This window comes from Etheostoma spectabile, chromosome 5, assembly GCF_008692095.1.
Source record: "Etheostoma spectabile isolate EspeVRDwgs_2016 chromosome 5, UIUC_Espe_1.0, whole genome shotgun sequence".
NCBI classification, from domain to species: Eukaryota; Metazoa; Chordata; class Actinopteri; order Perciformes; family Percidae; genus Etheostoma; species Etheostoma spectabile.
Window position 1 is genome coordinate 20,659,448 of NC_045737.1, and position 10,439 is coordinate 20,669,886.

At 40.5% G+C, this 10,439-nt stretch overlaps 2 protein-coding genes across 4 annotated transcripts in view; one reads left to right on the plus strand and one right to left on the minus strand.

Moving 5' to 3' along the window:
• pi4kab (phosphatidylinositol 4-kinase, catalytic, alpha b) overlaps positions 1-10,439 on the minus strand; it is a 26,370-nt gene that overhangs the window by 13,511 nt on the left and 2,420 nt on the right. For all 3 annotated transcript variants that reach the window (XM_032515359.1, XM_032515357.1, XM_032515358.1), the window contains exons 6-25: positions 10,104-10,366; positions 9,872-9,938; positions 9,408-9,553; positions 8,864-8,929; positions 8,665-8,761; positions 8,346-8,537; positions 8,132-8,232; positions 7,807-7,936; positions 7,230-7,359; positions 7,025-7,120; positions 6,749-6,932; positions 6,274-6,377; positions 5,924-6,092; positions 5,786-5,836; positions 2,097-2,205; positions 857-993; positions 629-762; positions 435-517; positions 272-342; positions 12-136 (exon numbers count right to left, since the gene is read on the minus strand). In XM_032515359.1, the coding sequence (XP_032371250.1) occupies positions 12-136; positions 272-342; positions 435-517; positions 629-762; positions 857-993; positions 2,097-2,205; positions 5,786-5,836; positions 5,924-6,092; positions 6,274-6,377; positions 6,749-6,932; positions 7,025-7,120; positions 7,230-7,359; positions 7,807-7,936; positions 8,132-8,232; positions 8,346-8,537; positions 8,665-8,761; positions 8,864-8,929; positions 9,408-9,553; positions 9,872-9,938; positions 10,104-10,366 (2,455 nt within the window). The remainder of the gene's footprint in view (positions 1-11; positions 137-271; positions 343-434; positions 518-628; positions 763-856; positions 994-2,096; positions 2,206-5,785; positions 5,837-5,923; positions 6,093-6,273; positions 6,378-6,748; positions 6,933-7,024; positions 7,121-7,229; positions 7,360-7,806; positions 7,937-8,131; positions 8,233-8,345; positions 8,538-8,664; positions 8,762-8,863; positions 8,930-9,407; positions 9,554-9,871; positions 9,939-10,103; positions 10,367-10,439) is intronic.
• serpind1 (serpin peptidase inhibitor, clade D (heparin cofactor), member 1) lies at positions 2,482-5,537 on the plus strand. Its single transcript, XM_032515360.1, has 7 exons — positions 2,482-2,607; positions 2,793-3,063; positions 3,299-3,942; positions 4,082-4,230; positions 4,365-4,489; positions 4,656-4,800; positions 4,942-5,537. Exons 2-7 carry the CDS (start codon positions 2,801-2,803, stop codon positions 5,131-5,133), a joined length of 1,518 nt encoding a protein of 505 aa, XP_032371251.1. The 5' UTR covers positions 2,482-2,607; positions 2,793-2,800; the 3' UTR covers positions 5,134-5,537.

Genomic DNA, 10,439 nt, shown 5'->3' on the forward strand with positions numbered 1-10,439 from the left:
CAGACACTCACGTCTCAGCCAATCCAGAAAGGTATTTGTCGGCCACTCTGCGAATCCTCTTGTGGGTGTGGTTAAAGTTGATCAATAAGAATTGGGCATGTCGCTCCAATTCCTCCTCATGCTCTTTGGTCTTGGGCTAAAAACATGAGAAACATGATTTCATTGTTATTCCATGATACTGATAAAAATAAACATACAGTCAACAAGACGTCCAAGCCTTTCAAAATTGTTTGCCGTCACCCCAAATTTGAAGAGAAACCATACTACCTACCTTCTCAGCCATCATCTGGAGAAAGACATCAAACACCTTATCGCTAACACAAATAATGCACTGCATCATGCCTGTAAAGAAAGAAAAAAAGGGAATTTGAGGAAATGAATAACACAGCCTGAGAATAAGAAAGACCAGAGAAGAACGGGTGTAAAGCCCTCACCAGATTTGTCTTTCTGGATGGCTTTGTCTTCAAAATACCGAAACATGACCTGAAACCTGTCAGGATCATTGGATCGTAGCATCCTAAAAGAATTCAAGAGAAAAAAGTGGCAATAAAAAGTTTCATAATCGGACCTCACAATGAACAAAAAATGAACAATGTGAACTGGATACAAGAGTGTAAAAGGAGCTGACCGCATGTATTCCAGTCTGTAGACTGAGAGCAGGTACGTGGACATGGCAAAGTCAAGCTTGTTAATGAGGGCAGAACCTTCTGGAGGTGGGTCGAGAAGATTGCTGATCGTTGCTCGCAAATCGCTCAACTCAGCCTGGTGGACAGAAATGGAGAATTAAAAGATAAGTTCTGGTGTTTCTGTTTTCAAAGTCACTAGGGGGGAATAAAAGACTGTTTATGAGCTGTACCGGCGTGACTGTATCATTTTTCAGGGCAGAGTTATATTGTAGTTCGGAGCGAAGAGGTTCTCCACTGGGAAAGGTGAGAAGAGGAGACGTGGTAGCAATCTCACACACACCTTCATACCACTCCTCTGGCCAAAGCCCTGAAAAGACAAAATATATTCATCCAAAAAAATACATGAAGCCCCTAGACTAATATTTCAGATTTGATTAAGATATTTAGAGCAGTGAAAAACACTCTGCAGTATGGTTTTGGTTATATTTGGGTTGATACTGATGATAGAAAAAGCGAAACATGTGTCTTTATCTTATTTAATTAACACGGTCATAACAACCCTAACATATTTCTATAACACAATCGGGTGTGAAATAAATCTCCATAATTACTTAAAGGTCCCATGACATGGTGTTCTTTGGATGGTTTTATTTATATAGGACTTAGTGGTCCCCTAATACTGTATCTGAAGTCTCTTTCCCGAAATTCAGCCTTGTTGCAGAATTACATCCACTAGAGCCAGTCCCACAATGAGCTTTCCTTAGGACGTGCCATTTCTGTGTCTGTAACTATTGAGGAGGAGAGAGGGGGGGCAAGGTGGAAGGTGGGGGTGTGGCCTTGACCAACTGCCACTTTGCTTGTTTGAAAGTCATTGTGTCTCACTCTTTCTCATGAGTGGGCAAAATTAACTGGGTGGGCAAAGCAGAGAAAGGGAAGGTAACCTTGCTCCTTATGACCTCATAAGATTCCAGATCGGCCCATCTGAGCTTTCATTTTCTCAAAGGCCGAGCAGGATACCCAGGGCTCGGTTTCCACCTATCACCATTTCTAGCCACTGTGGGACCATAGGCAGGCTGGAGGAACGCATATTAATGTTGAAAAAAACCTGATAAAGTGAAATTTTTATGCCATGGGATCTTTAAAGTTATATTCACTACATTATCACAACACATTATCAGCAAGAAGCATTACTTCTTGTAATGCTTCTTGCCATAACCTGGGTGACACGTATAAGAAAATAGATCTATAACCATCAGATGAAGGCTATGGGAACCTTGATGTTTTAAAACTCCACACAGTTCATAGCTGAGTTTCAAAACTTCATCACTGAACAGGGAAACAATTTTGTGATTTGAAGAAGCTACTGACCACTTAACCAAAATCAGATCTCTCCGACTCATTTCAAGTGATATGGTGCAGAAGTGCAAAACTTTTGACTAAACGTGTAGCATTCTGAAATCAGTTGCTCACCTGATCCTTCCACAGCAAAACCCATGACCACAGAGTACAACCAGAAGTCCCTGAACAGCTTCTGGAGACGGGGCTTGGCCTCTTTTATTGGCGGAAGCCGCCTGGTCAACTGGAGTTAGAAAAAAAATATGTATTTAAAATTTATCACATTCTGTTTAAAGTGAATCTTTAGGAGTGGTGAATGGAATTTCCTACAAATACAAATAGATTAAATCTTTTTTGATAAGCTGCACACTGAATACAGATACACAACTAAAATAAATACATTACTGCATAACATCTCTTACCAGACTACAAGTCCTTCAGTAGGCAATTAGTATTAAATCCTCTTAACAGATTTGCTCAATTGTGAAGAGTTAAAGATTTTAGTCAGTCACAGCACTTTTTGGTCTGTTTGATCTGGTCTATTTGTTCAGGAGGAGCCCACATCAAAGTTCAGTTTTGTATTCAATCCTTTGCTCTTAGTCCTACAAACAAGAGCAACACAGCACTTCATCCCAGCACAGTAAAGGTAAGACATTTTACAGTTTGAGACTGCTATTAAGAGAGTTCTTATGTAACATCTTTTGTGTTTTTAGCAAGTAAACCCATGATTCTATTCCTATAGATTTATTAAAACATAAGTTCATCGAAATCTTCTAAATGCCGATAAGATGATTTTTAGGCCATACTAAATGTCTATTCTCCCTGCCTCAGCCTTCAGCATGTGGGTCATCACTGTCATGTCTGTGGCCTGTCTGCTGGTCAGTCCATCCCTGGCTGGGATTAAAGACCTCAGCTCTCACTTCACTGACCCTGAACCGGAACCCAGAGGCTTTGAACCAGGGGGGGCAGTGGATATAGAGGCCATCCCCTTAGAGTTCCACAAAGAAAACACTGTTACTAATGACCTAGTTTTGGATGGCTTTGAGGATGAAGATTATATTGATTTTGATAAAATCCTGGCTTTGGGCAGTGACGACTACACGTGAGTATTAACTGTTGTTACTTCTGGTGCCTTATATCAAAACTAAAATGTTAGGAAAAGAAGTTGAGATGTCAAATAATTTAAAAGAAAAAAATTGTATATGGTGGTCAATGTTACTTATAAAGCAGCTACTGTATAAGTGCTTTTAGACATTCAGAACAAAATACCTAAACAAATTTAGACAAACAAATTCTACTTCTGAATGGCTGGATGCTGAGTTTACGATATGTTTCAGTGAAGGGGATGAGATAGATGAGATTGCCACACCAGCCCCAGACATTGACATCTTTGCCGAACCCTCCGACCCAAAGATCCGCCGTGCCAGACTCCTACGGCTGTTCCATAGTCGGTCTCGCCTCCAACGCCTCAACATTGTTAATGCCCATTTCGGTTTCAACCTCTATCGAAGTCTTCGTAATGACGTCAACCGGAGTGACAACATCCTGCTAGCACCTGCTGGAATCTCTGTCGCTATGGGGATGATGGCTCTAGGGGCAGGACCTGGTACCCATGATCAGATATATAAAGCTCTGGGATTCGCAGAGTTTGTTAATGCTAGCCATCATTATGACAACACAACAGTGCATAAGCTCTTCAGGAAGCTGACGCACAGGCTCTTCAGGAGGAACTTTGGTTACACACTACGCTCTGTAAACGATGTCTACATAAAAAAGGATGTCGCAGTGAAAGATATTTTCCGTGCAGAGACAAAGGCTTATTACTTTGCAGAGCCGCAATCAGTGGACTTCAGGGACCCTGCCTTTCTGGACAAGGCCAACCGTCGCATCCTAAAGCAGACCAAAGGACTGATTAAGGAACCGCTCAAGAGTGTGGACCCAAATATGGTGCTGATGCTGCTCAACTACCTGTACTTCAAAGGTGAGTAAAAATCGGGACACACTCTGTCCTCCACCTACTTTCAAATGATGTGTATGTTGCAGAACTGTGAGGAAAGTAAAATTACAGTACCTCTTTGTGCTGAAGTAAACATATGACTCTTATTTGTTTGTATAAACAGGGACATGGGAACAAAAGTTCCCCAAAGAACAGACTCATTATCGCAACTTTCGAGTTAACGAAAAGACAAATGTACGCGTGCCAATGATGACCAACAAGGGCAACTATCTGGCTGCTGCCGACCACGAACTGGAGTGTGACATCCTACAGGTCGGTGGCCTCACAACAGTTTAACATTTTAACTTGGCTTCTGAAGGGTGGCAATTTCCTGACAAACATGCATACTGGTCTATAAACAAGTAAACATGGGATACATAATAATGATGTACAATTTCTATTTTCAGCTCCCTTACACAGGAAAAATTAGCATGCTTATTGCCTTGCCTAGAAAGATCACTGGCATGAGGACCCTGGAGCAGGAGATCTCTCCCACTGTTGTCAATAAGTGGCTCAAAAACATGACAAACAGGTCAGCAGCCTTTTCCCAACAAACTAATGAATAGCTAATGCAACGTGCAATAAACGTTTGGGAGCACCTTAATAATTAAAGGCTTGGGTGAACATGCTAAAATGTTTAGACATAGTGGTGATTTAAAAGCTATACCATGAGAAAAAATTTCTATGGCTCCCTTTAGGACTCGAGAGGTGGTGTTACCTCGGTTTAAACTGGAGCAGAACTATGACTTGATTGCAAATTTGAAAGAGATGGGCCTCACTGACTTGTTCCAGGAGAGTGCAGATTTCACTGGAATGACCTCTGAAAAGGTTTCCATGAACTGGGTGAGTAAGACTAAATCAGTCATGAGGCAAACATCAAAACAAATTAAAAGTGTTTTGGTCATGCAGTCACCTGGACACATTATCAACTGCAATCAATAACAAACTATTTCAAAATAACGGAAGCCTGATCTCCTTTCCCAGCTTAAGCACCAGGGGACCATCACGGTAAATGAAGAGGGCACTGAGGCTGCTGCTCTGACCCAGGTCGGCTTCATGCCCCTCTCCTCTCAGATCCGCTTCACTGTGGACCATCCCTTCCTCTTCCTGATCTATGAGCACCGCACAGACTGCCTCGTGTTCATGGGCCGGGTGGTCAATCCTTCACAGAACTAAACTAAACAGCTAAAATATACCCTTACAAATTCCATGTTTGGTTAGAATATCCAACTAAGACATTACTGACTTTAATAGCTGGGTCATTGTTTTTAATAATAAAATACTGCTATTAGTACAATATGTATATGTACGCATAGAGTGTGAGTGTAATGAATGTTAGTGCAGTGTCTTACCTCACATTTAAACTAACATAATTCTCGTAATGAGAGTCTGTCAAAGTGACTCAATGATTTTCTGTCTGTTAATGTTTATCTTGTGCAATGAGCCCAGTGAAGAAATATGCTCAAAAATACATTATATACCTGTCATTAACCTAATGTTGTACTGTAATAACACCAGAAAGAATACGTGAATACATGAATAACACAAGAAAGGGGATAATAAAATAATATATAAAACTATTAGCCAAGAATTTCTGTGAAAATTATGAAGAGAGAGCTTTAATGAAAACATGTTATCAATATATAATTTATTTTCTTATCTCATAATTAAATACATCTAATATATTTGAAAGAAAAACAAGGTAGTGCAGTGTAACATAATTCAGCAGTGAACTGGTGACAGATGTTTGTACTGCAGCTAAAAGGGTAAATATTTGTCGATTGTTCCCAAAAAAGGGCAGCAGTTTGTACAGACATCACATACTCACCACAGCAATCACCGGAATGAGGACTCCAAGATTTCCAGCACTACTTGATGCCTACGAGAGATAAAGAGCCATTACTAATTTACCAACAATGCAACAATTTCCTGTTGTGTTCAGATGCTAATGCATTTAAGCACGTACCTTCAGCGCTGGTCCCTTATCTGAGGCCCTCTCACTGGCTCTCTTTCCTTCCAGGCCAAGTTGGACAAACAGCTCTAAAAGGTTTACCATCAGCTCATCCACAAGTTGCTCCCCCTGCAGGTTGGCTGCAATGTTGGCCAGAGCATTTATCACTGCCAGAGAGCAATGCCTAGTGGAGGAAAGATGGAGGGAACATTTAAACACAGTTCCAAAGAGCCATCAATGTATATAAGATCAACAAGAAAACAACAAATATTAATGTTCTCCAAACTACATTTCCTGCTTCTACATGAAATCAGTCCCCTGGAGCAGCTAGTAATTGTGTGGTCCGGGTAAGAGCAGATGCTGACCTGTAGCCATGATCTCTGTAGTCTTTGGTGGCTGAGTAGACCACTGAGCTGGCCTTCACACTGATCTGCTGGAACAGGTTCCACCCCTCCTGATACATGTATTGCTACAAGACAGAGGCAGACAGGAGTAAGACTGTGAATAGACCAGTAATCTCCTCTTACTACTTATAATATTTACACTTTTCTCAAAATCAAAAATCCCATTATTACAGTGGACAACATTTTGTTGACAGCAAGTGATGTGTATCTGCTGTATAATTTCCGATTCTTTTCCAGTCCTTTGTTTATTGTAGTCTATTGCACACTTGGCACCTTGGTTACATTCCAAAGGGTTGTCAACTAGAATATTGGAACCTATTCTTAATACATTGTACTGAGCAAGTAAACAGCAGCCAGCAGGTTTCCAGTAATTACAGCATGTCAGTCCCTCTGGGTTAAGAAAAAACGGGTTACATTGCATCTAACCCTAACTCACATTTCCTGTAATGACCATGCAGCCAAGCTGGTCGATGATGAGGACATCCAGCTGGGATGGAGGCTGGCAGAACTTTTGTTGAAGGATTTGTAAGATGTGCTCCATGACTTTAGGAGTGTCTCTCAGAGCCACTGCAATATGGCCCAGTGCTCGAATGGTGTGATCTGGTATCAGATGGGCATCCCTGGAAGAAAGACACATTTTATCTTTAGAGTAGCTGTTCATCAAGGACTTGAAAATTAATGTTGCTTTCCTTCAACCGGAAATGTTGCTTACTTGTCATTTTCCTGTGAAATGTATAAACGGTTGGACAGACTAGCCAGAAAGGCCTCCACTATCACATTGTCCATGGTCAGACCAGCTTTCAGACATCTGAGAGATTAGAAATACACACAAAGATGAACAATTAAAGTTAAAAAAGAAAAAAAACCTTAAAATCTTATCTTTAAGTCTGTGGCTGTGCCAGGTGTTTGTGTCTGACCTGCATATGTTGTCAATGGAAATGTCTCTGAGCTGCTCGTACATAGACGGCTGGTCTTTCCTATTGGACAGGAGGTTGAAGGTGGACTGAGAGTGCTCATTGGTCACATTTATCCTAATTTCTCCTGTGCCTTAAATAAAGAGTACACAGTTCAAAGACAAAAACATCAAGAGAAAGCGCATTAAAAACAAGCAATTTTAAATCTATTACAATTTAAAACATTGCGCCTTGCACATGAAAAGAAAAAAAAGGCCGATTGTAGTCTTAAATCTAAAGACTATGTTATCTTTTAAAATCTAACAAACTGGCAGCTAAGTTATAAAAAAACAGTACACTGTGAAGAAACAGTTATCTAAATTGCTTTTACAATTCTTTGTACTATATCTGCCGCAGCTAATCAATGAACACTGTTCAGATCAATAGTGGATTAGAGCTGAATGTAACATAGATATATATGTGTCACTGTATCATCAGCTAAAGCATTTTTGTCCCATTTTTTAAACTTTAGTTATGTATTTAATTGATTAATTAATTAGTTAAATTAAATATTAATAAATAAATGATTGAATGAAGTTACCTGTGTTGCACTGGCTGTGATACTTATAGAGTTTTATAAGAACAGGGGAAGGAACTACCAGGAAATCCCTAAGAGAGGTAGTGGCAGAGTGAGCAACTACTGGAAACCTCTCACATAGACGACCAAGGCCCTGAAACAGACGGGGAGACAATAAGAGAAATTGCCCAATAATTAATAGGAATGTATGACCTGCAACACAGTTTTGGGTCAAGTTCAAAACCAGGATTACCAGGATGCTCACTTATTTTGAGTTAAGTAATTTTTTGTAACATTTCTCTACTATTTGAGCATATCTTAGCATCCTGGCTACCTTGCAGTCTAATACCTGTAGGCAACATATGAGCAGGGGCATATGAGCAATGATGACTTTACTGGAGGTTTTCGACTGCAGCTTTTCTGACAGTTTAGTGCATAAATTCTCAGCTCCTGAAAAAAAAGACACCAGGAAAGAAATTTAATGCAACCATAAAAAAATAAACACATCCAGCAAATGACTACTGAACACAAATATCTGCTCACGCTCTTCTACAATCGATTACCTTGCTCATCTTTGACAGCCCACACCATGAGGTCCACACAGGCAGCGTTGGCTTGGCAACGAAGCTTGAGAGGGCTCTGTTCCACTGGCAACCCTCCTGTGTCATAAAGTACCCGCTGCAGCTCTGACTGACTACTGCTAAACTGTTCAAGTACAAAGTCATGCACTTGCCGTACAAATGCTGGCTGCAAGGCTGAGAAAGATGGAGAAAGTGTGAAAATTTGACAAAATATTCTATTTGTTAGACCATAATATACAGCAATAATCGCAGGACTGTGGGGATTTAATGCGTAACAAATAAGCTATCTATGATGCCTTACCTTTCATGTAGTATAGTGTGTCCCGCAGCATTTTGAACACACACACGTAGAGAGTGTCACTGAAGGTTTTGTAATAGAAGTTGATTCCAGGATTAGACTGAACAACAAATAGAAGAGACAATGATAGAGAAGATTATATAACTGATAATGGCATAAATGTATCTTTTAATTTACCATTGGTCATGGGTTACATAGTTACCTCTGTAACCTCCATCATAGCGGCATCCAGAGATTTCAAAAATGAGTCGGAAACAAACTTCTTCACCTGTAAATTGCCGATATGCACAACCACTGGTAAGATGCAATTTACGTAAACGGGATGGGAAACAACAGATGCAGTATCTTGTAGGGCTGCACGATATTAGGAAAATATCTAATTACGATTATTCTGACTGATATTGCGATTGCAATATGATTCACGATATTGGAGGGAGTGATTTTTAAAAAAAAATCATTATTCTCATTTTCATTGAAAAAAAAAAAAGATGATTGAAGTGTGATTTTTTGCAAGGATCTGTACCAAACAAAGATTTTTTTCTTTGGTCCTTAGAATACAATTTGTAGGCCTGGATATCTCTGCAGCACCACATTACTTTAATTTAGAATGGTTTGACTCATATTTTGCCTTTAACAAATATTGCGCCCACCTGCAAACTTTTTATAGTTCATTTTGCGATTTCAATAAAATTGCGATTAACTGTGCAGCCCTAATATCTTGGTAGACAGGAAGTGGGCTACTGTACCATGCCCAAGAGCTGTCGGAGCAACTCAACGGGCACCTCCACCTCGTTTTCATCCCCCATGAAGAGAGGAGACACTGAGAAACTCGAGCTGACTGTAGAGAAATAGTAGGCAGGATCTACTGTGCTGCTGTCTGGGAGGTAGGCACCTAAAATGAAAGAGCCAAAAAGACATAAAAAACAACGGATCCATAGTATGTGGTATCAAGCAACAAAGGATTCATCCAAATTAAAAAACTTTTACTGTAGGCATGACTGTATTATTACAGCATGTGAGATATGTCTGGAGTATACCCTAATAAATATCATTCATTTAGGATACATACAAGTACAGATTAGCAATACGCAAGTAACTAGTTGTTACATAATGCTGATGACAATGATGAACTAGGATGAGTTGACAGAATCCAGGTTTACATCGGCAAACACAAATCTAATCAAAGCTGCTTGAGTTTCTTGAGTTTTACCTTCAAAGTAATGTGGGCCAGGCGCTGTAGGAGAGCAGGGAGAGTGGCCTCCTGAATCTGTGCAGACCTATGAGACACCACATTACAAACATTTATTTATCAACTAACTAAACATAAAGTCATTGAAAATGACTAAAGTACGTGAGAATATTATGACTCTGCAGTCAGCACTTATTGTCTTAAACACACAAAACATCTAAATCCAATCAGCTCCATCCCGACATATACACACCTGCGCAGAGGCATCCAGGTTGGTCCCGGTGGATCTGCGCAGATTTTCACTCTGGCACACTGTAAGCAGCGACGATGGCATGATAGAACGAAAGTCATTGAAGGATCTGCGCCGCACTCCCTCTGTTTCCTCTGTGACGCAGCGGGCCGGGGGCGAATCTTTGGGGAAGAGCTTGGACAACAGGGCTTCGTCCGTGTAGCTGTAGCGGCCAAATGCTCGAGTCATGCCGAGCAGGCTGGGGACAGAATACCTGCACAAGTAAACTGGAGGAAAGACAGTACTGATGTTATGCACCTTTTTGCCTTTGTGTGTGTGTGTGTGTGTGTGTGTGTGTGT